This window comes from Gallinula chloropus (assembly GCF_964237585.1).
Source record: "Gallinula chloropus genome assembly, chromosome: 11".
NCBI lineage: Eukaryota > Metazoa > Chordata > Aves > Gruiformes > Rallidae > Gallinula > Gallinula chloropus.
Genome location: NC_140096.1, coordinates 11,756,528 through 11,784,221, shown reverse-complemented (window position 1 = coordinate 11,784,221; position 27,694 = coordinate 11,756,528). Strand labels below are relative to the sequence as shown.

General features: G+C 38.6%; 1 protein-coding gene across 1 annotated transcript in view; it reads right to left on the bottom strand.

Annotated features, from left to right (window-relative positions):
• The window catches only part of DACH2 (dachshund family transcription factor 2), a gene marked incomplete at its 5' end in the record, with an annotated part of 277,616 nt that overhangs the window by 56,112 nt on the left and 193,810 nt on the right, over positions 1-27,694 (bottom strand). The window contains 2 exons of the mRNA XM_084269159.1: positions 5,986-6,158; positions 8,555-8,710. Of these exons, the coding sequence (XP_084125285.1) occupies positions 5,986-6,158; positions 8,555-8,710 (329 nt within the window). The remainder of the gene's footprint in view (positions 1-5,985; positions 6,159-8,554; positions 8,711-27,694) is intronic.

Below are 27,694 nucleotides of genomic sequence, written 5' to 3'. Positions count from 1 at the left end.
TGAGTTCCTAGAGGATTTAATGGCATTTCACTGCTGACAAGCAGCTTTTGGAAGTTTGTCTGAGTCCTGGATATTTTATTCAGGCATTTATCTTGATATTTCATATTTAATTGAGGTGCTGCTTCTGTACTCTACAGGGCTCTGCAGTGGCAGGAGAGATGGAATTCACCAGATCTCACTAATGAAATGGAGAGGAAGGAAAAACGGAGATTCTGGTGTCTTTAGGTCCAGACTAGAGTTTTCAAGAAAACCTTAGAGCTGATGACCATGTTGGAAAGACATAAAATTCATCGGCTCTGAAAGAATAAATTTCCCAACATAAATCCACATGCTAGTTTATTGTGCCACCCCTTGATCTCCCAGTTCTTGCCAAATCACCACTCAGACTCTCTTAGCATTAAAACAAATCTAGAAATGGAGTCTCGTTTCTCTGGAGGGGTCTGGCAAGGCAGCCAGTAGACTGCCTGCAGACCTCTTTACCTCCTATCCAAAACTATTTCAGTTTTGTATCTGTGATAGTGCTTCTATCTCCCTGGCTGAATTCCATTCTTAATAAGAGAGAAGAATATGGAAAGTTAACACAATTTCAGTTAGCAAATTGAATTCGTAACTTTTTTTTTAAGTACTAGGACACATATTTCTTTCCAACTGACCTTAGTTGATACTATTTGAATTCTAATAACAAACACATTTTTAATGGTGTTCTGAAGTTTACAGCCCTTAACTAACGCACTGCTGAGAAAAGGCACACATAACTGGCATTTAAGCTTTTTTAAAGAAAAAGAATAATCCCAACACAGTAAGCAAGAACTGTGCTAACTGGGAAATGACACTGGACAGTGGCAGACACGAAATACAATGGTTACTGGTTCTGGGCAAGAGAACAGTGGTTAGGTTTGTATTTCGAATTATCTCAGTCTGGAAATGGGCACAAAGACTATGGATGGCCTGTTGGTCTTCTGAGCTACTTATAGTATCTCCAATTGCTGTAAGAACTGGAGATGAACAAGGTAAACAGCTGGTCTAAAGACTAAGATAGGATCTGTACGTCTGAAAGCCAGCTGGATCCCATTCATCTTTTGCAGTGTATTGGGAAGTCATTCACTTAAAATATGTACTTTGCCACTTCAAATGCAACTTTTTTTCCAACATGTACATGTAGCTGTTTCAGTTCTAGTCAACTAGCAATTATTTCCCCCCCAAAATTTAAGAAATCATAAATACTCTTCCACATTTACTGATTTTTAATACCAGCTGTTCACTTGCTAATCCCATTACCTTGTGACTACTTCCTATCAATTCATTAATTGCCAGCTGCTCAGCCAAACAGAAAACCTCAGCTAATCAGATGGCATTGGTAAACAGCCAAACAAGAGCTTCCTTCTTCCCCATTTCTTAAATTAGCAGCCACTGTGAAAACTACAGCAACCTTCACTCACATCTGAAGATTTTACCTTTATGCTTTCCTTTGAAGCTGGCAGCGTAATATTGACTAGAATCAGAAAGGATCTTGCAGTGAAAACTTTCTACTTGTACCCCTCCTGTGAATTGTTTCACCCAGTGCTGCTACTGAATGAAAGGAAGGCACTCCCAGGGCTAATGGTGAGAATGTTCTATCTGATCTACATTACAGCTATATTAGTTATTAAGTACAAATGCAAATGACTAAGCCAATACTAAAAAGATCTGAGCCAGAACTAAAAGCTAGGATGCGTTTGGCCTAACAGTATTCCCTTGCAAGCTCTGTGAAACAGATATGTACTTGCTTCTTACGTTTTTTCCACTTGCAAGTTTAACCTAAGCATTCACTGTTTATTCTCTAACCTGGCAACTAGGTGTCTCGGTGTTAACAGGCAGAGAGAGAGATACACCTCCTTTCAAAGCCAGAGAGATGAGAAGGGCATTTAATACGATTTGTAGAGACCCAGACATGTCACAATACTGCAGTTTCTCTACCAATGAATAAAAAGACAGAAAACTACATAGTCACTTCTCCTTCGCTACAGATAGAGCCACAAAAATCAGCCTTGTAAGCAGCAAAAAAACTACTGTCTTACATCTCAACCCCCAACATATTCTAGTACTCATTTCAGCAATAAGCTGCCAGCAATGAACACGTGCTGTGAAATGGGACAGAATAAATCTAATAATGAGAAAAATAACATAAATTTTACAGAAGTTTTATTTTATAAATCTTGTAATATTCTGGGAGGAAAAGTCAGAATGAAAGTATAGTGAGATACAAAATTAAATATGTTATAAATTCTGTAAGGAGAGATTTTTTATTCTGAGAATTGTTTCAGAGTATTCTGAGATGGCCACATTTTTCTGGCTGTCAGGTAAATATTATGAATGTGAGTTGTAGAGCACACAGAAAATAGCACCTCTCAGCAATAATTACACAGCCCATCTGTATTCTCTTTAGGGAATTTAAATTCATGTCATATACATCCTTTACAAATGCTTTAAAGAATCCCACAAAATCAGGAGAAAAACAGAACACAAAGGAAAGGAGACTCAAAAATCTCTACTGCACATCTAGATCAACTGTACAAATAATGCTTCGATCGGTTTATCATGGGAGTGATGGAAACTGTAGGGCTGAGGTGAAGTACAAGATTTCAGTCTTCCTACCAAAACAAAACATCGTGTTTCACCTAAAATATTTGGTTGGTTTGGGTGTGTGTTTGTTTTTTTTTTTTTTGGGGGGGGGGGGGGGCAGGGGGACTTTGATTTGTTTCTAACGTACATTGGGGTGAAATTCTGAAAGAAATCAGATATCAAATACAAAAATAAAAATGCTTTATTTTGGGTTTTTTGGAAACAGAGCATTTCAAAGATTGTATTTTAACTTTTCCTCCTCTGGGTTTTCCAGCTGCATTTTTACTAGTGGGCCATCTATTCCTAATTGGGACCTGGATTAAGGGCTAAAAGAATAACAGAGAAATAGGAATACAGAAAGCATGAGGGGAAAGAAAAATGGACAGCAGGAAACCAATTTGCAGAAATACTCCTACTCAGGAGAAGCCCATCCCTCAGCAGCTCAGAAAAGGCTCTTAGAGAGCCGGAAGAAAAGGGAACGAGCACAGTGAGAAGGAGAAGAAATGGAGGAGGAAGGGTGAGACATGAGCAAGAGGATTAAGGAAAGTGTAAAATACGTGAACAGAACAAGAAGCAACAGAAATCTGGGAGAAAAGGCACTCAGATCTCTGGGATAAATTTTTGCCTCATTATTCTCAGCAGTCTTTTGGTATCTAACACAAAATGGAGCAGATGAAGGCCCCTGGTCTGGATTCAGTTCCCACCATTTTTCAGACTCACCATAAACATGGTATCTCCCACCAGTCCGTTTCAAAGAACATTTGGGAAAGTGGCCTTTCTATGACTACTCAGTGACCTGCAGAGTCACAGCTCCAGAAACTTGGCTCTTGTCAGCCCTCCTTATACTTCCCTAACCCTAAATCTCCCTCCCACCCCCTCCCTACCTGTTGGATGAAATTGTGTAAGCCCCCTTCTTAGTCAAGTAAGCCCTGTCTGTCTCTATTTGTATAAATCGAGACTTGAGGTTTGGTGACACTACCCTAACACTCCTGATGCCTTTATTGTGCCTAGTTTTAGGATCTGCAGCTTGAGGCGTCATTCTGCTACAGACAGAGAGCTGTTCCATGGGCACAGTCTGCCTCTGAGATTCAAATGTACTGTCAATGAACAGAAGAGCTATTCCCATCTTTGCAGGGACACTTTGTCATGCTTTTGCCGTCTACGTTATGTGCTGTGAGGTCTTAACTCCTTTAGACCCAACTTAAATGATCTATTATGACTTGGGTGTACTTTCAGTGTTCAGTTTGCATTCTCAGCATACACCTTAACAGCTCCGTTATGATAAACTGTATAATCTGCTGTGAATGCATATTAACAGCCATATTCATTTGTTAGGTAATCAGTCATATTCATTATGGGTCCACTCTAAAATAAAAATCTTCATGTTATGTAGTTACTGGTCTCTGGAGTTGAGCTATTCTACAAACTAGGGTGAAAAATCCTTTCTCTTCTTTATAAAGGGCCTATCCAAACTTTGCTTCTGAAGACCTGAAAATATTGTCAATGATTTATTCGAGTATCAGGAACAGAACTACTGGATTACAGTAAACTACTACATTCACTCACTGCTGTTTCTAGCCTAAGCATAATTCAGCCAAGTTCCACCCAAGACTGGTCCTCAACACTGGGCTGGCAAAGCTTTTTATACCTCGACCAGTAACTGGACTGCAGAGTTCACCCAGCTGAAGGACAGCTCTGGAAAGAAGAACTAACAGGAGAGCACGGAGGAGGAAGAGGGTGATGAAGTCAGTGTTGTCAAATTTTGGTTTTGCCAGGAGACCCTCAATTATATAGATTCTTCAGAACCATTTTAGCCAAGTTTCCAACAGAGCAAGCTCTTTGAGATGCACACTTAGTCCCTGAAAGGCTGGATTTACGACAGCAGCACTGACAGACCTGTAGCTATAGCAGTGCTAGTGGGTGCTGCTATAATCACATCAGATCACATTACAGATGGCTAAGAAGGTTCTGCGAGCCTGGCCATTGTGCCTGCCTAATTTATAGTGTTCCTGTCAGGAAGAAATCAAGTTTCATACTTATGACATTTCTTTCTAGAGCACTAAATGTTAACTTTGCTGATCATGCATATCTTGGTAGAACAGCTTATTTCTAAATGGCAAACGTGATATAAAAAGCATAATGACTTCATTCAAAACCTTTATAAAGAAGCTGATTCTCACACCTATAGAAAACAGGCCAAGTGGTATTTTAGACATCAGAGTATGGAAATAGATACACACTCAATATATTCGATTCACTTCTCCCATTTTAAGTAACATCATGATGCTGGAATTGCAGTCTATCTAAAACTAGTCATTTTTTGTACTTATTAAATGCACTTAAATACTGTTGTATAATAAAAGTAATACTGCTGACAGATAGCAGCAGCAATGCTTTTCTTCTACATGTTTCATTTTATACAAGGATTTCTTCTTAACTGATCGTCTTTCAGAGCTAGATAATTGCACTAAGGGAAGGAAAGGACAAAAGGAGCCTCATAGTCCGTAATAAAATTCCTCTATAGTTTCAGCATACAGAACAAATGAGAGAAAGATGCAACATCAGTTGACAGGTGACAGTAACATAGCAATGGATGCACACTTTACTTCTGTGAGTTAAGCTACTGGTGTATTTTCCTCTACATCATGCAGAGGAAATAATTCCCAGTAGACTGCTGATGAGACCTGCTGTTGCTGTGGAGATACTGGGTATCCTTTGGTATAGGTGATGGGGAAAAAAGAGCTGTAAATGAGTAAGTAGCATCAGTGAGAGCCTGCTAAAGAGCATCCTTAAACCTGAACTGCTTGCAAAAACTGTTGTCTATATTACAAAGGTTTATTTTCTCAACAAGAAACATGCATGTGCATGCAAATACACGCAAAAGTTAGACTGCTAAAACGTTTCATTTTTGTTCAGTAAAAAAGAGGACACACTGTACTTCAGAGAATCCCCTAGCATCAACCCTTCATATGCCCTGATCCTATATCCTTCTACTTGGAAAAATTCCTCATCTCAACATTTTATTTAGTTTGTGGGAGGACTTCAGCTCTCTCAACATAGGCATGGAATTTTCTTAACAACCTGCTTGGAAAAGATTATGAGAAGAACTTTAACAGATGCAGCACTGTATTCCCCTAGCCTCTAGCGAGTGTTTGTATCTGGTTTTAATTACATGACAGGTTTGTAGGTAGAGCAGAGCATCTTAACTTCCTGCCTGTACCCCTGGGTATTTCCTCAAACTGAAGCACTATCAGGAACAGCAGACCAGGTGTGCTATAGTCAGTATAAGCCCATTGCCTCTTGGTCACTTCCTTAAGAAGCCCCTGTAAGTATTTTGGTAGCCAGAGAAAGCTATTTTTTTTAAGTCTCCTAGATGACTCTTACCTTTATAACAGAGGCCCCTGCCCTGGAAAGAGGGCTGTGCATTTGGGCTGCTGCAGCCATGTTTGCTATTGTATTGAGGTGGTTCATCTGATTCATTGCCATTGCCACCGAAGCGGGAGGTAGGCTGACGGGAAGCAGAGGGTGAGGCATCATCATGAACGGCAGGTCTATCCCTAAGAGAGAGCACGGGTAGGTTATATGCACCAGTCCCTCATTTTATAACCCAACACCTTAATTTTTAGAGTTCATATTCTACTATAACACTGATTAGTCAAAATTAGTATTACCACGTGTTAATGATTTCCCTGTTACATAGGGAATGCTTGGCTTTGCATTCTAGAAAAGGCTGCATGGTTTCTACTGGGGAAAAAACATGTAACTAAAGTAACGTATTAGCAAAATGAATATACAATAGCATGCAGAATCAGTGATGTATTTATTAAAAGCAATAAAGCAAACCCCACATAACATGCAGATATTTGTTTTTCCAATACATCAGATAATTATTTATTAATAATTTTACCTCTCCTCTTGTTAGTATTAGTCCACATACAGAGTGATCTGAGACTAGATTTTCATATTAGGGCTATTTCATGATGACAGGAAGCTGTGGGTTGGACTATAGACACTACTGTTGTACAGAAGGTCTGTGAACTGGAACATGTAATGAGGTTAAAATTGTTGCCAGTAGTTTTAATTTCCAGAAAGTAACTTGAAATTGTCTTCTACTATGGATATAAAATAATTTAAGAAGGTATGAAATTCATTTGGACCAACTTGCAGACCTTGACATTGCCAAAAAGGTGATGTTACAGCTAGTAAGAACCAGTTTCCTGTATTTCATTAATGTGCTTTACAGCACATGTACTACTTGCTGTATTTAGTAATGACTGCAATTGAAAGTAAGATCAGACCACTAATTTACTGAACAAATTGTGTCAGGTTACTTCCGCAGGTAAGAATTCTTTAGAGAGACCACTTCAGATAGCTACCTTAAAAAATGTGACTCATTCTGCCAGACAAAATGTCTTTATTATTTTTCTAAGTGAAAATTAGATTAGAAGTTCTCATTAAAAAGTCAGGTACAAGTAGTAAATAACATAATCATACAGCCAGTCATAACCACATGCTATTCATGTTAATTATTTCTGAAAGACTTTTTTAACTTTTGGAACTATCTTAACTACTTTAAATTAGAAGGCCAGTCACCGTTTTTGGTGTACAACAGAACCCACATTTAAAAATATCACTGACTGATAAAGCTTATGTTACTGCACTACAATTTGGCTATGGTGATATAAAAACACCACTGCACCCACCACAAAGGCAGAACTGTATATATTCCGAGCTCCCACACTATTTCTGTTTAGCTTGAATATATCATAATCAACAACTGCTATGCCTTATGATTCACCATGTATTTTATATGATGATCCATGCCAATATTAATTATGATAGGTAATAAGCAAAGCCCACATACATCTTCACTTTAAACCATACTGACAGTCCCCTTCAGTGCTTCCTTCCATAAGCCTTTGTTCCCCTGCATATCTCCCTTAACAGCCCAATAATCTTTCCTCATACTCTATAGAGTTCCAAAACTCCCAGACACCATCTGGCCACACTGAGTTGTATGTCTACTTAAAGTCCAATTGACATGCAAACTAAATGCAAACTACAAACAGAATTTAACAGCACATCACCAGTTTTAAGACATAATCCGTCAAACATTTCAGGGGACTATGAAGAAAATATATCCTACACTTGCAGATCATTGGACATAATGCCTGACATTCAATAAACCCTTTAATAGCCTATAGACATTTGTCTACTACAAAATCTACTGCAAAATATCTTTAGGGCTTTTCTCAGCACAGACAATAATATCCCTGTATGTAAAATATATACAGATACTGACTTATGCAAGAAATGAAAGGATAAACTAGAGTGAATTTGAGTCCCATAGTCTGGTGATTCTTCACTAGTGACACTTAGCCAGATGCCCAAAATGCTCAAGTACGTACCTTCCCGTGAGCAAGGTACTGTAGGTGTCATTTTGATAGCTTTGATTTGTTCAAGTCTCAGGCCCTACAGAGGTAATAAGGGACTATCTGCTCCTAAAATTATGTTAAGAGCCAGAAATGCCATTCAACTAACAGACAATATCAACTTTCAAAACTTTAACGGTGAAAAGCTAAAACAAACACCAAGAATTCGGCAATAGTGAGATTTTAATTGTTTACCCATCATCGTCCATTAAAATTAACTATTTTTAAAATATTAACCTTGAACATCTTTTTAGGAATAACTTTCCCTTCCCTTCCTTTCTTATTTGAGTGCAAAGGAGAAGGGGAACTGCTGGTTTCTCACCTGCCCCTTTCCTAAGGGAAGGAAAAGAGAGGTTGGACAATGAGTGGCTTGGATATGATGCAGTGAGAGGACTGGCCCTCCTGTCACTCACATGTCTCTCATTTCCTTCACCTCCAGGAGGTCAGGAAGGAATGCAAGCCCAGCCTCCAAGCTGGGCTTCACATACTACTTTTCTTTCCCATAAGAACACAGTACATACTGTTGGTGAGCAGGTGATTCTGCTGGAGAGGACTGAGAGGGTGCGCACTTCCAAGGCTCGACTGCCCTGACAGTGTGGGATGACCAATGCTGTGCTGTGATCCCGTTGTGATGGGAGACTGAAGCTTGTCCTTATCCCATGAGGATTCACTCCCGCCTGCAAAACAAGGTCCAAACCATCCATAAACACCATGTACTTTCCTTTAAAAGGTATTTTGCTAGGTTACCAACGAGCTGATGGTACACTTTACTGTAGCTAAGCACGTACCTACACCCGACTGCTTTTTAAAATAAATATGCATCAGGTAAAAATAATTAGAAACTAGTTTCTGGAAACAGGAAACCATAACACTAGTTTCTGGAAACAGGCAAAGCTAGACATTTAAGGATAAAATCATTCAAGTAAACATCAGTCATTATTAAGTAATTAAGGCAGAAAGGGAACATCTGAGACACTGAATCTGTCTCGTGCTACCACAAGGAACCAAGCCAGCCAGTCCCTGCCAGAGACTAATCAGTGTCCATCCTCAGGCTGGTCAAGATTCTCACTGGTGTTCATCCTTCTGCTCCGCTGTTCACTCCTCCAATGCTCATTAGCGTTCTATCTCCAGTGTATCCCTGAACAGGTTACAACCATTTACCCTGCTGCTATACTACCTCTGAACTTCAGTAGCTTTTCCTCTATTGCCTGGTGTGATCCAGTGGATGTCCTCAGTGAAACACTTCACTTAGTAGGGCGAAAGAAGCCAAGCATTAGGTTGGGCTTGGAAATCATCTGCATTCAGGAACTTAAATTTTAAGAGTCCAGATATTGACTACGCACAGTAATTACTGCCTACAACAAAATCACAGCATAGCAAAACAAGCACTCATGTTTGGTCTAGAACATCTGTTTGGTCTTCTGAAGGGACAGTATTCTGCAGCTATTTTACAGATTATAGTTTTCTTCAGTATTACACACTCAAAAAAGTTCCTTTAAAACAACATTTAAGTAGACCATGTTAGTGAATTCTGAAATACATCTGGTCCCCAAAACAAACCACCCTAAAAAGGTTAGATTTAATGTTTCTAGAGTAAAAAGGTATTTTAAGTACACTCCCTCCTCAGGTACGCCCCACATTTTCAATTAGATTATAGATTGTTATGAAAATGTGTAACTGCAATATTGACTTTGGTTTGAATTTATGAACAAGAATTTAAATTAGAGTAAGTAAATAGATTACTCTGATGTAGCAGATAGAGGCAGCAAGCAAAACACAGTTTAATTGAATATGAAAGTAACAGAAAAATTCCATTCTTTATGACAACACTTAGCTAATAAACATGATTAATACAGCTAAATGAAAAAGTTTGAAAGATCAATGATTGAGAAAAAAGGAAATCACTCCATCATTTTAGCACTATGTCCGAGTATGAATTACCTTCCTATAAAAGATTTGTAATTTGTACAATGATGAGAAATACATTGACAAAGAAAGATACACTAAATTATACCATGTGATATAGCATGGCATAGTGCCGTAATTAGAAGAACTACTACAGTTAAGGCTGTGTCAGCATCTTTGTTATTTAATATACTGTATATCAGCTTTTCAAATAACATTCGACTGAGACTTAGTATGCAAGTTGTTCACTCTGACTCTAGTGAAACAAAGGGGTATTATCTGGTAAACTATTTCTCCAGTTAAGTTTAAAATTTATAAGATAAGTCTTCTTAAGATAAGTCTTAAAATTTCTAAGATTTTCTGAGGAAATATTTAGCATTTGATTTTACCAAATGAGTTTTCTTTTTCTCTGTATGCTTTTTCATTAAATTTAACTTCCACTTTTTTCAAAAGACATAGATGACATACCTTCACACAAATATTTTGCTTATAAACAGATTTTTTACATGTAACTTCATGTATCAAGGTAGTGTGTACAAAAACTGTGGACAAGACGGTTTGTCAGAGATGTCTGAATGAAAGGATAAACTGCACTTTTCATCTGATAGTCTCCCTCACCATTTGCTTTTCTCTGATACTTGCAACCCCAGGCACAGATGGTCTAAACTCTTAGCTCATTTACTTATTCCTGGAAGTTTCTTTTGTCTTTCCAAAGCCTCATGCATCTACCCACCATACTTTTGTGGCCCTGAAGCTGTAGTAGCAGACTGCCCTACTACCTTTCTGCACTCAACTTCACAACTGCTCCACAGTCCATAGGGAAGTGCAATTATTCCTCTTTTACAGATGGAGAATTGCACTGGGCAGAAAGGGACTTGCTCAAGGAAATACAGGAAATCTGCAATGGAACAGGAAACAATTTAAATTACATTGTACAGTCCAAATCACCAGACCAGTTTTCCTTATGGATGGGGACAAGAATAACTTTTTTCGCTGCGAATTCCACTTGTAAATCTGCTCCAGTATTCAGTGCCAGGAACACAAGAATAGATTGCAACATGCTTATCTCTACAGACCATTCCTATATTCTTATGTTCCCTATCACTTCTCCTTAGAAAAAGAAAAAACAATACTGCTGAGTATGTGATGTACTGTATAAGTGCACCTTAAAATGAAATGTATCCTCTAGTCTGACTATCCCACAAAGATAACAGCTTCAGCACTTCATCTGGACTGCACATACTATGTAGCAGCAAGTCTCTCAAAACCAAAATAATACCTACAACTTCTTACCTAGAACTGTTCAATTGTGAAGTGTTTTGTAAGGGCAGTATGATTATCTCTAGCTTACTAGTGGGAAAGTTGAGGTGCAGAATTGTGAACAAACTTCCTCCAAGCTACCTGGCAGACTTAGGGTGAAACTGGAAGAGGAATCAGGTCTTACAGGTCCTACTTGGGTGCTCTAAACTACAGCACTATCAAATCATCCTGCCCACAGTCCTCTGCACAGCTAAAAACTAGTAGTCTAAAAGAAAACTTGCATCCCTCCTTGCAATATTTATTTCCATACAGTAAGAAAAATTTGCATATAAATTAACAGTAAGGCAGAACTAGATTGACATTGCAAAACAAATATATAAAATGCAAACCTGTGGTAATATACTCAGGCCTTTTACTATCGTACAACTTTAAGGGAAAGTATTCATTCTTGAGCATACACATTTTCTTATTTAGAAACACAGTTGTCAGCATGTTATATCACCAAGTATGTATTTAACACATATATATATCTCAATGAGTGCTTTCAAAGTCTTTGTTACTGTAACAAATAGAAGTGAATACACCTACAAAAAGTGAATCCTCCTTCATACTTCAAATTCAGATTTAGCCACAAATTTTCAGAAGATTTCTTTTCACTGTCACTTTTTGTCCAAATAACTGTCCTCAAGAAGGCAAAGATGTCACCATATTGATTCTAAATCCTGTCCCAGGCATGATGAGCTTACCCACAAAACTAAAAATGAACCTTTATGATGAGATTCGCTCAAGGTTTGGTCTTTGAAGAAATTTGTATCAGGAAAAATAATTTCTTTGCCCACAATTAGCTAGTGAAGGCTCTTGCTCTTTTTTATATAGAAGATAAGGAGTCTAAAATTAAACAGTGATCTGTATCACAGTAGATATAGACACAGACTTCAGGTAATTTCTTTTAGGTACATATGAAACAAAAGGGGGAAAAAATGAAAAAAGTAAAAATGGAAAGTGAGACAACAGAAAACAGCAATGGAAATTACCTCTTCTATAGTAAGGGAAACACTGTTTTTTATTTATTTGTGAAATAATGTTTAATTTTATAATATTAGTAACTTGAATTTTAGTGTTGTGGGGGTATTATTTGAGCACTCAAACATCTGATGATTTGCCAAAATGCCAATATGTCATTTATACACTTCACAAAAAGCTTTACGTTTAACACTATTACCCACTGCCATATGACCTTCTCTCCACCAGATAAAACTAAAGGACAAAAAGGTAATTTTTCCTTATCTTGTTTGCATTCTAGTCGATCTTGTCCCAGAACAGATTGTACTCAGCATTAAAAAAGGGCAAGAGAGACAAGAACCCCCGTCTTCCAGAGCTCTGATGCTTGTCAGAAGCAAGCACTGAGGCTGTGGTTCCCTCAACACAGTCACACCAAAGCAGGAAGAAAAAGGCAGATTCCCTGGCCAGCCATCCTAAAAGCCTGCCAAATGCACTGGCTACCCAGCAAGAGCAGCTGAAAAAAAGTTCTGGCCTGTTTCACCCATCCAGTTCAAGCCACGCAGCCAACAGGAGGTGTGCGGTTCCTTCAGGCTGCATCTACGCATACAACCCAGATGGAGGAAAAGGCCTGACTGCCCTCACCGTGCACCATCACCTACCCTGATCCTGCCGCCTGTTTCAGAGGGCACGGGCACAGACACTGCATGCCTCTGGAAAAATAAGGAGTAACCAGGTAATTAAAAATCCATGTCTGGTATTTACCGATCTTAACAGGTTACTTGAGAGAACTTACTTAGGAGTGTTCAGCTAAGCTAAAGGAAAACAAACATAACCACCCCCAGCCCATTAACTTCTAAACTAAGCAGGGGTGAAAGGGAAGCATTCCCTTAATGCACTTTGGCACCCAGTGGCCAAATGCTCTGTGTCACCGCTGCTCCCAGCCCCTAGAACGTGAATTCAGGCGAGTTCAGTCAGATGTGCAGGGATTAAATCACAGGTAACACAGACAAAACCAGCTGAAGCAATACCTGCACGTGCAGCTGATGATACACCCTGTACACACAGATCCACGGCCAGGTTATTTACCATCAAGAACAGGCCTGTAAGCTAAGCCTCTGTTTACCTTTCATTTTGTTTAGTTGAATGAAATACAAGCCATAAGCTCAGCTTCATTGTTCTGAAACCGTGGCTTCTCTTAGATTTTAGTAATTTTATAAGATAACTCTTTAATGTTTACCAGCAATAAACCTCACTGTGCATTTGCGTTCTTCAAAACAAAATCCAAACAACTTTTTTTCTTTTTTTTGGTGAAGATATATCTGTGAAGATTAAATTAGTGTCTTCTTTTTAGGTATTGAAAGATCTCCAGAAAGTAATCAAAGTTCAATTTGGTGACAGTTTCTTTTCATTTGGTTTCAAATTCATTTTATCAGCTTTAAAACTGTCTGGTCTAGCTAAATGAAATCCACTCTGTCAGAGGTACCTTAGAATTGAACCACCACACTGTTTCAATCTATGTCTGTCATTTTATTTTTTGTTGTGATATATTTCTGAAAAATTGAACTCAAATTGTTAAAAGCAATACCGTCTTCACTGTCCAATTTTACTCTAAAATTATTTTTAAACACATTTTTCATGCTGTTGAAGCACATCAGCAGCAGCAAAGAAAGAAGTATGCAGAGCACTGCTGTTTCAGCTCTGATAATAGTAAAGTAATTTTTGTCCCTAACTTCTTTCATAGGTGTCCAGCACAGACAAGTCCTTTGAATATTTTTGGCTTATCTAGAACCCCTGTACTCCTAGAACACCACGGGTGTATCTGCCAGCATTCCTACCCCCGGTGTTTTCCGGTGTCCCCACTATTTGCTTTTACTAAGATCTTAAAAATCTCACTGCAATACTGGGAAAAAGCATCACTTTTTTGGTGTACATGGAATATCCTCTGCTGAGAGCACTTCAGCCTCCAACTGTCTCCTCTTTTCACGGCAACAGCATGGGAATGTCCCAGGACGAGAAGATTAGGCAGAAAACAATTTTGGTCATATTTCATGATCTGAGAAATCCAACTACAGTAAGGAGGGACCATCCAGGTTAGATTAAGACCTATTTAACCACAAATTTTGTCCTTCATACTGGCAGCAGATGATGCTATTTATGGGGACCATGCGAAAGTGGACACTGCGTTCGCTTATTTCCCCCAAATAAGCTTTCTTACTATAAAATGGGAAAGAGATTTTTAATCAACCCCCAAAAGCACAACATCCATCTGAAAATCTAAATTGAAGACCTGTGATGCATTTAAAGCTTTAATGCACTGATGTGTTTTAGCTGCGTGCATTCGGCTACATCAACTTCTGGATTGTGCCCTCCAAGAAAGCCATGAAACTGTGTAGGATAAGATATTAAAACTCAAGAAATCCAGTGATGGCTTTACTGGGCAACTTCCAAAAACTTATCAAGTGGTTCAGCAGATGTAATTACTGCTTAGCCCTGCCAAAGCTTTGAAATGTGCCCATTAATTCAGCAATTCCCAATCTGTCCATCAGTCAGTCATACTTAAAAAATATGTCTGTCACAACTTAGGTGAAGTAATCTGTTGATAATTATACAATAAGAAAGCATCTGAAATCTGAATAGAATTTCTAAACTTTCTGAAAAGTCTTAATGACAGGAAAAATTAAAGTTTATTTCACAGCAAACAGGATACTGAAGATAACTGGGAATATGTCAGAATATTTGAGGCCAATTTAATTAAGAATAATTAATTCAAGGAAGATACTTATTTAGAGATAAAAGCACAGACGTAGTATTTATTTCAGAACTAACCATCCCTCACAGACAATCAATTCCTTCTCTTTAAAATGAACTGACAAACAGGAATAGGGTGGTAAATACAATGTGTTGTAACACTTCCAAATTACAACTGATGTTTATAGCACTAATGCACTGTACCAGAGAACTGGGAGTCACCTCTGACAGTAAAGCTGTCCTCTGGCTGGCAAAATCCCCCAGTGCCAATCGGTGCTCAGTGTCAGACTTAACAGTATAAAACCTGTTCTCTCTCTGACAAGAGACCGCGTCATTCATCCCTTCAACTGACATACACAAGAATGCTGACGGCTCCTAAAATACAATGGAGTGTTTTCACCTGTTATGACCATTGTAGAGGCAGCAGCAGAATCCTTTCAGTAAAACAGTCTTCTGCAGGCAATTGCTAAAACATGGATGGCCTTTTACTCAGGTAATTAATACTAAAAAATGGGGAAAATGTTGCAAAACAAATACAGAGGTGCAGGAAAAAGAAAATGCCATATAATGTAAGGGTCTGGTTTGATAAAAAACACAAACTGCTCAAAGCAGTAGTATCTTCATTTAAACTCAAAATACCAACCATATCCCAGTGGGTCAGCCGATTCAATTCACACCATCAGTGCACCCCACTGCAGTTAGGTTGAGCAAGATGAAACATCCTATTTGTAGAAAGTTAGCCACAAACTACAATAGTAAGTTTCATAAAATTATACTAATATTTGAAAGCACTTCTAATAGTTAGCTACCTGTATGCATTCACGTCTTGTATTTTGCTGATTTAGTCAAGCCTAAATATTAATCAAAACAAGTTGCTTCTTGGCTAGGAAGTAATGTGACATGCAGATAATTAATAAATGAAGTCTTTGCTGCTTTGTTACCTGATAGTTAACCATGTCATAATGAGGGGAGGGATGGGGACACACAAGACAGACACCATGTGACAGAGGGCAAGGAAGAGCTTGTAATTTTCATACCCACAGCTAGAAATTTACAGCTTCCTTAACGGAAAGGAAAAGCAATGCTTAGTGAACAGTTTAAATACAAAGGAAGCCTATACTAACAATTTCCCAGAATACCCTCCAACTATTTATGTGGTAGGAACTTCCTGAGACAGAGATGTTTTCCTTGAATTTAATAAACTTTAACAGGTTTTTCTTACATTAAATTAAAAATATGTCGATTTTTTGCATCTGCAATATCCTGTAGCAAGGATTTCCACTGCTTGCCTATGCACTGTATGAAAAACTACCTCATGTTATCTGCAGGTGTGTTGTTGAGGAGTAAATGCCAAGCAGACATGACATTTGCTGCCTTCCTCTGATATCTTTGCATTCTTGCAGTGGATGAAATAAGTAATAAATCCCTACTCAGCTTCTTGTATACAATGTCTGGCATTTTTCTTCGAATTAAGGAATTTAGAGTTAAAAGCTAAACTTTCTTTTGGAGCTACATTGATGTCAAAAGCATATGCAGTCTCCAAATGCCCTCCATTCTGTCACTGAAGGTACTGCTGTGTGAACCTCAGCACATCCGAGCTTGTGGGCAGAATACACCTTCACATTCCTACCCCTACCCCTAGAGGTTACGGAATGTCCTTCTGACAAAAGAGGGCTCACAAAAATCTTCACAGATCATTACTGCAACAGACATGATGTTGGTCAACTCCATGGAGAGGACAACATTTCAGTGTTCGATAGTATTCTGCAACGTACTGTATGGTTCACTCCTGCACAGCTGAAGGGCTCCTTTTGGCACCCCGAATGGTTATTGCTTAACATTTCTAGTAGTAACTGCAGGACCTCATCACTAGCTCTTTTTCTACTCAAAGACAACCAGAACACAACAGCTTTTCTGGTTGAGGACCATCAACAACAAAATTAACTGGTTTCTACTGCAGGACCAAAGTCTGTCTGCAGAAACACGTGCATTTCACAGATAGAAGTAAGGTCACAATTTTGGTCTGTCATGTTTTATGTACTGTTGATGATGCATGAGCCAGAAATAAAACAGCTTAACTTTCAGATCTTGAACACAGTTTGTAGGGCTGCCTGCCAGAAAGGATAAAAAATACATCCTTCTAAACTCAACTGCAGCCAGCAAGCGAGGAACTGGGATTCATATTCCAGTGATGATAATCGCTGACACCTTCACTCACCACAAACCAAGTGTTTTTTGGGTTTTTTTAACTGCTTATTTTTCCATATTTAACAGCTTACTGAAACAACCAGTGAGATACATGTGCTGCATATTTTTACTGTGGCTGTAACTAGCCAAACAGTTGAGTTTGATTTTGAGAGGTTTCAAGAACCTCTTGACATCCACAGCAGACAGGTAACGCTATGGTATGAAATCAGATCACACAAGTTTCCACAATTTCTTATTTACTATTTCTTTGAAATTATTACTATGAACAGTTTTAATTGCAGATTGTAATTGTCTGAGTTAATTTGTAGTGACATAAATGAATTATGTATTTATCATCTTTTCAAAAATTCCTAATACTAAACCAACTCTGTAATACAAGGTATGGTTTGAAAGAATTAACTACAGTCTGTGGCACTTCATACATACACATTTGGACAATCCTGCCACTCTGAAGCATCGACACAGAACTCAGTGACATTGGAGATGTTACTGGAGAACGAGAGGTTGCAGAAGGGATCCCTAACTTCCTTTTATATTAAAGCTGAATGACTGTGGCACTGCAGTAAGATTTAACTCTCCACAGCCGCAGTTTCCATGAAGGACTAGGAACTGCAGACACTTGCACAGTTCCAAACAGTTGGGTCAGTATGGGGAATGCTGGCACGGTGTATACTAATTCTGAAGATGCACCACTTTTTACATCTGGCAGTTGATTCCTCACACAAAGTAATCACTGACTTGTAAAAAATTTCAAATGCGGCAAAATCCAGGAGATCCTGCAAGTAAACCTAATTCACAGAAAAGCTCAGCAGTGAACATCTACTGTGGTTCATTTAAGGTCAGTCTAAAAATGAGAGAAAAAAACCCTTGAACTGTATTAGCAGCCAACTTTGCACTTCCTTTAAGCATCACTTTCATTTTTGCTCATAGTAACAGATGAATATGTACCTACCACAGAACATTGACATCTTATACCTTCAAATCAATCTTATTTTTACAGTATTTTCCATCCCTATCCATCTAAGCTCTAGTGCAATTCTCCCCAGTGAGTACCAGTGGGAGAGCTGCATTAGCTTCTCACAGAGTAAGATCAACCCCCTAGAAAAGACCAACAGTGCCAAAGAAACTAATCAAGAAAATATATTATGAATTTGTTATTGTGTAAAGGATATTCTACATCTTTAAAGTAATCTTTCTTTCTGAGATATACAAAACCATGAGTACCACTAACATCAGAACAAATGTTATTTGAATGTTGATACCAATACCAGATAAAGTGAAAATATTTCTTGAGGAAGAAAAGCGGGAGGCTTCAACAACAAAATACAACAGTACAGTGCCAGGCTGAGCTTAACTAAGCTTGAGGTTTTGGACAGGATTCATTTCTGCTTGTGGCATAAGTATGCACCACCTTGATTATCATTTAAAAAAATATTGACAGCTTGCCTTCTCATACCAATGCCTAGTAACAAATTCCAAATGTTTTGTCACATTTCTTGTGAGCAATGCCATCTGCCAGAGGTGGCATTTCATGGCTGTTTACCCTGACTCCCTCCAAGAATTCATCTGCCACTATCTAATGCTGCCTGAATAAAGGGGATTAAGACTCTGATGCAACAGAGACTATTGATAATTTGGTATAATTGGGAAGAAATGAAGATAAATGAGGTTGAGGATGGAGAGGCAATTAGTTGAGCTGCCTGTACAGCTGTGTTCTCAGTTTAGCTCCCCTGGCCTTTTCTTTGGTGAGGTATGTGCAAATTAAACATAATGACAAATACACTCTTCCCAAAGCTCTTTAGTTTGGGAAGCCTGAAGATATGAATTTAACTTCTGAGTTTCTAGGCAGTTTTCAGTTCTAGGAAATAAAAAAAAATTAGAAGTCACACTCACTGTTGAGATCTTTCAAGAGCCCTGCACACAGTGACAGCATGCCCAGAGCACCGTGTCTGCCGGGTCTCAACGCTGCTCTCAGCTGGGCAGTGGTACCTACACTGGTGCTGGTTTGCTGGTTTTAACCAAAAGGATGGACACTTCAGCCTCCCTCAGTGCCACAGAGAGCCTTGATTGTTCCACATTTCTGGACATCTTTCACAGTGATACTTGATGTCTCCTTGTGTAAGTATCCTCCATCATGTAACTGGTCAGACATCCACCCCAGAGCACGATCCCCCTGAAATATGGATTCTGTAAAGTCCAGCCCACGTTTTGCAGTTCAACCTCCATGTCTTTTTAAAATTGTGCTAGCTTTTAAAAATACTGCATAAAAAACCTGAAGTGTCTAGGAAACACATTTTACTCTACAAAACATCTTAGAAGTGACAGATTTTTACTCATAAATATAATATGAAGACAGCCACCCAGATATGAGCCTTATTTCTAAGCTGTATTATTCAGGTGAGGCCACATAATCAAGACTGAATACCTTGAAAGGTATTTAAATCCAAAGTGAACATGGTCAGACTACAAACCCCAAAATTAGAGTGCACAAATCTGCGGTCTGATTTTTAATTCTTCTTTCAAATACACTGAGGTATGTATGGATATATACATACAAAAATGTGCACATGTATAGTTTAATGTAAATGTACAAGAACTGTATTTGTCAGAAGAAAAGCCACTTTATGTTTCAGGTAAAATTTCAATAGTTTTTCATAAACAACAAATAAGCTACGATTCCTTGTAGAAAAAGCCGGTATTTACTGAGGCAGCTTTGGGTTACAGACAGGTTTGCCCAGCTACCCACCACACATAAATTTTTCAAATTCATATACAGGTGATGCTATCTGAACTGAGTCTTGGGTGAAAGACTTCATAAAACTGCACTTTTCCTTGCATCCATATTGTCTTCAGCTTTTTTAAAGAATTATTTTACAGATTACTTCAAAACATTCCTTCAAGAACATTCCTCAGGTAAAGGAAAAGCCCAGATCCTATGCATAGCAGGGATTTTGCTACATTTTGGAAGAAAAAGAACAATGTAGTAGATTTTGTGACGTGAATTTTCAACCCAGTTGCTCTGTGCTGTTGAGCACAGTTCTTTGGCATACTCTCAGAGCCGAAACCCACTTACTCCTTTTCAAACTCACAGAACTTCTGGAAAGTAAAATGTCTCCCTCTGATTTTCTGGATATGCAAAACCTTTCTCACTCTCAACACTGCTCTCTTCACTGCTACCTAGAGGTCAACCAAAATTTCAGTTCAGCTGTATTTAACAAACCTTTTCATTTTGGATTGGATTTCTACAAAAACCCCCAAATTAATTCATTTTTATAGGCAGGCATGTCAGGAGAAAAAAATACAAAAAAAAGGAAAAGAGAAAAAAAGAAAGAGTTACTTGTACTTCAGTTGAACTCCACACTTTTTGTCTTACTGAAACTGAAAATTTGGCTGAAGTAACTATTCCTTCAAGTAACAGAAGTTTTCAACATATAGTTCAGTCGAGCGGGGTATTTAGTAGCCTGTGGTATTCAAATTGTGTATGTTACACCACTGTTCTACTGAAACCCTCTTCTCATGAACACCGTAAATGAGCAAAATTACTTGCTGCCCAACTTGTGGCTTTACACTTTATCAAAGTACTGCAAGTTAATCTTTAATCTTGTGTTTGACTGCGTACAGGGCACACATTAAGTAATTCACATTGAACAGAGCTTTGGCTTTCCACTGGGAACAAATGCCCACGTCCTGGCTGGAGAGCCAGCAGCGGCTCCCTCAGCTCTGCCCGGCTTCCTCACACCTGCACCACAGCTGTACACACTTACTGACACTCGTGTTGGCAGCCTCCATCTCCCGGGATCACACAGGGTTGAGTGCTCACAAACAATGCCAAAATACACGTGTCTCTGGGTGCTCCTGATGTATGTCAGCATTGCTGGAGTCAACAATGCCCAAATCCAGCATTTGATATTATTTTGCAGTTGAGAAAACCTTCACAAGACTTGCCCTGTCTCTTTACACTTCGGCCTGCCCTCTGTCCTTCACTCACCATGACAGCAGTAGCCATATGGGTAATAACGGCTGGCTAAGGGCCAGGGGCTCTGGCCAGGCTGGAGGGATTTTCTGTAAGGGCAGAAACTGCAATGCAATGGGGAGACCAAAATTCGGACAATGACCCACTCAAGCATAGGCAAAAGGAGGAAAAGGATCAAAACTGTTCCCCAACTTCAACAGGTTACTGGACACAGAAAGGATGGCAACTGCAAGAATACTTCCATAAACTAAAAGGTAGTGAAAGGCAGCTTCTGACTGAGCAAGCCAGGAAATCAAAGAAAGGCAGGTGATAAACCAGAAATAAATACATAGAAAATTTTACACTGGCATGAGTGGCACAAAGAGGTGAAAATGAAATATTCTGGTTTCCATGTTTATCTTGCTTTGTCTTCTCACTTCCACATTAGTACATTTGTTTAAGTCCCTCTTCTTTTTCCTCATTTTCATATAGCCTACATCAAAATCCCATCCCCAAACCATAAAATGCAACAGATTCACTATGACTGCAAGGGATTAAGTGAAGCCGTTCCTAAAAAAAGTGTTTTTATAGAATGCCTTCTTGCTGTTTTTCAAACATCTCTGTGGTTACAGATGTATTTGAGGCTAAATCTGAGTTCTGCTCTACCTCTTCTCAATTCAAACCCAGATCATTCAATCTGAGTGCAGAAGTATACAATGAACAACTGCTTTTTGACTGCTAGAGTTTCTTCTTTATTTATTTGCATCGTACTTTTAAATGATTGCTCATTTTCCTGCTTTAGAATGGCACTCACAGCAGTATTATATAGGATTTCTAAAGCTAAACCAACATTATTACCCAGGTAACTGATCTCTGAAAAGTGAACCTGGAGAAGTAACCAAAGAAATATTTCTGCAATTAATATCTCAGCTTACTAAAATGTCATGACAAATATTCATCTGCCACACTTCAGGTAAGTTTTTTAGAAGGGGTGTTGGAATGGTATAGATCTGAAAGATGAAGCTTAGGAGATGGCTGGCAACACTGTTAAAGGGCCATCTGAAAACCACAGAAAGTTCCTAATGGAAAAAAAAAGTTTTTCTCAATAAACGCCACCTCAATCTATGAAGTTGACTTGAAAAGATCTAATTTGTGGCTTACTGTGTGGTATTTGCATACAAGAGTTAACACACAGCTAGAACTGATGATAGAGGATAATAGCCAGGGATTTCAACAGATTTTCAGAGCTCCCTGGTATATGCTGAGAACAACAATAGCAAAAGGTTCCTCTCTCCAGCACTGCTGGTGTCAAGGTTAATGAGCTAAAACTTGTTAAATTGATATTACTAAACTAATGACTTTTTTATAGTATACTGCATGGATTTTAACAGACAGGCTAATGTGGAATATTGCTAGCCTTAATTGAATTAGAACTTATTGCATGTATGCAATCAAGATAACTAAAAATGGAGGAGCTGAAGGGCAGCTGCCTATCTAGACCACGCGACTGTCACATCCTGCGTGTGCTGCCACACCCACTTCAAATATCAAATTCAATCCCTGAATTCAGACCACAGTCCACTGCAAACATAAAGAGGACAGGAAATACTAGATAGCTATAAAGGTAGTCTATAGGCTATCAGTAACCCTTATAAAACCACTCTTCTTCATCCTTAGTTCCCTCTACCAGTTCACACAGTGAATCAGAAAAGGCTGTGTAAAACTATGGAGCCTCAGCTCTTGATGACTCTGCAAAAGATCCGCTCCGCAGCAGGACGAGGGGAAATTGCCCTGACTGCTGTGACTCAGAGCTGCTCGGCAGCTCCAGTCAGCCGCAGGGGAGTACAGCAACATACACCTTCTGCCCAGGTATCTTTTTCCATCAGAATCCCTCTGCTGCTGGGGTGGAACGTCCAGCTTTATACCAGTTGCAAAATCTGTTGCATGCTGGAGGAGCTCTCATCTGCCTGGGAAGCTTCTAGATTACATGTGTGGTAAATGGGAAGATACTCAAAATACGAATTTTCTTGAAAAGCAAAGAAACCAGCCTCAGTGAAAATTCCAGGACAAACCTGTATGAAGTAGGCTACAGCAAAATAGATCTACATTTTCAAACTTTTAAATTTGAAATTTTTAAATAATTTGAACATTATTTTAAAATAGTTTTACATCAACCACACCATATGTTAAAACAGAGGGAAAATAAATGCCTGGAGACTATAACCAAAATAGATGAACAGACAGTACACACACAAAAAAAAGGTATTTAATGAATCATATTAAAAGGGAAGGAGCTTATGAAAAATAAATGACATTTGCAGATGATTAAATTTTGAAGGCAAGATGTTGTGTAACTGCACCATTTATTTCAGTGCCATAACTGCATGTAATACATAAAATTCTTCTTTTCACTCGAAACTGAAGGTTCACTGCTACCTGATGACTTGGATTTTCTGTTTATGTAGTACAGGGGCAGAGTTCGGGCTCTAATTATTCACGGCAATTTCAAAGAAAGAAGAGCTGTTAGTTGGACAGAAAATGAGTATCAGTCACTAGCAGCAAGACACTGCAAACACTGCTTCTGCAGACACCATCACTATGTTTAGAATCAGAAACTCTAACTAGAGTTTATCCTCCTAAATATGATACCTACAAGCTTCATGCGAATGCACTTCTGTTTAGATATTTTTTTTATTAAAGGTCAATCTCTCCCTAACACAGAAATGCTACTTAACATACAGTATATATCTGGATATATCTGATATTTATAAAAATTTGAAATCAAAAATCTTACTCATGCTAGTAATTTGAGCACTTTCTGAAGGACTTTTCTCACTGGAATTTTACAGAGAAAGGGAATAAAATTGGATTTGACTTCTAAAAAAATACCCACTTAGTCAAAACCAAGAAATATACCAGAGGTGCAGCAAACGAGGGGGAATATTTCTCAATGATGAAATGTCAAAATCCCCCTTACATCAAGTTCTTAAGAGACCATCAGAGTCAGCTCTCCCAGAGATATGCTAGAAGTTTCACTAGTCTCCATCCTGACAGTAGCCTGAGAATCTTCTTAAAAAGAATATAGTCTATTTTTTGTATTGTATAAATGCAGAACTGACACAGAAGTCCCCAGTTTTCTGGGTTTTAAATATCAATGCATGTCTGATCTTAACCACAAGCTCAACATTTATGTCTTGTCTTGGTGATAAAGTTCATGAATATATAATGAGAGCAGAACAACTCTGCTACTGATTAAATGTCAAAAAAGGTTTCATTGTCAAATATACTGTAAATACAGGAGATATACAACAAAGACCATTAATTGCAGATGGGTCTGTGCAGCTTAAAAACGCACATGATCTAAACAGGAAAAGTTGATTTTCAGTTTCAACTTTAAATTTCAATTTACCTTTACAATGTACCTCCAGACAGCCAGTAAAGAGAGAAGGAACTGTAAAATGGCCAAACTCAGCTGAAGGAGATGCTTCATTTTCAAGGGCAGATGTTAGCACATTGGTCTGTATCATAAGCATATGTAACGGGATTAGCCAATCTACCCAAAACTCTGGGTACATATTAGAATTTCTCTAAAACTTTGAAAAGACACATGACATGAAAATTTGGTCAGGCCAGATGAAAGGCAGGAAAAGCCATCCTCCCAAATTCCCAGTGGGGTTTGATAGCCTGTGTTGGTATTCTGGGAAAAAAGAAATGATAAAAAAATCTAGTACTGTACTGCAGGTGAGCACAGGGCAGCATTATCTTCCTCCCAGAAGTATCAAGGGAGTGAGAATTTCACACAGTTATACAAGACAATTTTATGTATGTCTGGGAAAAATGGTTTCTCACTATCCTGTTCTACACTACTGCACTGGCACAGTCTTGACCAAAGTATTGCATTGGGCTGGGAACTGGCAGGACTTGAGTCAACTGGAGAGAGGCCAGAGGTGCTGAGAACTGCCCCAGGACCTAGAAAATCATCAACAGGTGCAAAAATGTCCATTTAATGTCGGGGAGGGAAGACAGATAAGGAGTCTCACTAATAGTCTTCACTAGATAAGAGACATGTGCAGTAATAAAAGTGAGTAAACTGTTCTACCCACAGTATACAGAGCAAGCAGCAGCATGGGAAAACAAGGAAGACTTAGGTTAACCATGGGGAAAAATGGCCATGATTAGCAAGCCTATAAAAATTGTAAAATTAAGCTGGACAACTATGAATCAGACACGATGTTGGCAGAGTTCTTGCTTCAATGAGAGTGCGGATTAAGAAAACAAGTTTTAAAGTGCTGATCTCCCATAATCCTAAATGCAGTACAGAGACCAGATCCATAGGCTAAACTGCAGGATGAAATGGCCTGTCCTGAACTCACCCTGCACCACTAAACTACATCTACTACCTGACCTAGATCTGGACTCTGCAACATAATAGTATACATAGCACGTTGCAGCGTACAGCCTAGAGTGCTGATCCGCAGCACAGGATCGTCCTCCAGCTACAGGAATGGGTCAGGTGAAGTCCCACCTACTCCTCTCTTCAAGAAAACATCACAGTTTGAGAAGATACTGCTGTTCTGAAACTAGGTGTGTGTGTGCTGTGCCTCCCAAATTGAAACATCTATCCACAAAAACTAAACCACAAACTGGCCTTCCTGAAATACCTATTAGTAAGTTACCAAACTGTGTTACAGTGGTTACATTTCTGCAGAAATAAACACATTAAGCTGGCATTTGAAACGTGCTAAAAATCCATGTATTTTCCCTTTCGACTACAGACAAATTATCAACTTCAAATATATGGTGCAACACGATTTTCTCCTCCATGACTAAATGGACCAGTTTTTAATATTCTTCATGATCTTATTAATTTAAATTAAGCTTCTAAGAAAGGAAGAATAAGAATTCCATTTGAGAAAAAATTGTTGCAGCCATGGAAATGAAGTATTTCTAACACACTCTGCTGATAAAGCTAAACTTACTCTTGGTCTGGGACAATGCTGTTGGTCTTTCATAATTGTAACTAGAACAATCTGATAAAAATTGCTGCTCTTGTATACAGTTAGACGTTGGGTTTTTTTTTAAAAAGAGCTAAAAACATAGACTACCCACCTGTATCTATTTTTAATTTGGTAATGACTGTACTTGCTAAAATTCTACCAAAATGTCACTCACAGCTTTGGATTCCAGCTTTTTTTAAACAGAATATGGAGCAGAAAGCACAACCTATTATGCAAAGCTGTCAGATGCTTAGTTTTAAAATCACAGAAATAAATGCATAATCCTGATTTTCTTATGGATCAAAACTTTACTAAAGGAAAACAAAACTTCTGGGTAACCAAGGTATTCTATAAAAAGTAATAAGGTTCTGATCCGCGTGCGTCCTGTTTACCTCTATAGTCCCTACTTCAGAACTAAGGGACGCCTCTTTTCTTTGTAGGTCCAAGTAAAGGCAGAATTACTGGAGACCACTGTGACTTCTGTCTCATCAAATTCACAAATCAGCTAGACATTTAAGCAGCACCAACTGTTGCAATTAAAACTGCTATCGAATCTCAGCTGCAAAAATGTCAGTTCAGGGCACTCTGCAAAAATCTAGTACTGAATCCTTAACTAAAACCTCACATTATTACTTTTTTTTTTTTTTAATTACCCTACTCTTTTGAGTGAGGAGATATTCCAAATGATCACACCACAAACATTTCTTACCTCAAACATAAATTAACTGTACATTTTTTAAAAAATCTGATTAAAATTGTAATTCATGAGACTCCTGCTGTTGGCAGCTGTATCACTATCAGTGACATCCTTTGGGGGACTCTCAGCATGAAGCCGGCATCAAAGGTAATATGCCACTTCTCATCCTAACTTATACACGCCTTAACAAGAACAAGAATGTTCCAGAGTATTAGAATGCAATTAGAATATTCAAATACATTTTATTGTTAAACTATCACTAACATGAGATTGAAGCAGACTCACTAGTATTTCAAAAGCAACTCTCACTCATACTTGTTTTTTCCAAACATACTAGAATTCTTCATGTACTGGATTCCTTACATCCTTACATACTGAAATGAATAAACTAAACCCCATTGGTTAAGCACACTAATACACCACAGTGTTTAAACAGATATATGACTCCTGCAAAATGATAAACAGGCAAGACTTGTTGAAACGAGTGCATACAAGGACTTGGGGAGGGGAAGGGGAAGAAAGAAAAGGAAAAAGATGTCTCTGGCATATGGTACTTCACTGTTCTCGTTCTTTGGTAGCACTGTGGAAAATCTGTAAATCTCTGAGTTTAAAGCAGCTTGCTTCTTAGCATTTTTGCCATTCTTAATTGCCAGAGTTCATCTGATCATCAGTTGATGGTTCCTGCACTCAAGACCACTTTTGCTTTTATCCAGCAACAGGTCAATGTAAAATATGCATTTCAGAGAGGCAGATCTGGACCACACTTTTTTTCCTTCTCCTTCACACTAATCATTACGACCAGAAAGGGAGAGATGCCTGGAGATGCCTTCTCAACCCACACCTGCCTGCAGGGAGAGAGAGCAGCTCTGCTTCCTGAGAGGCAGTGCTCTTC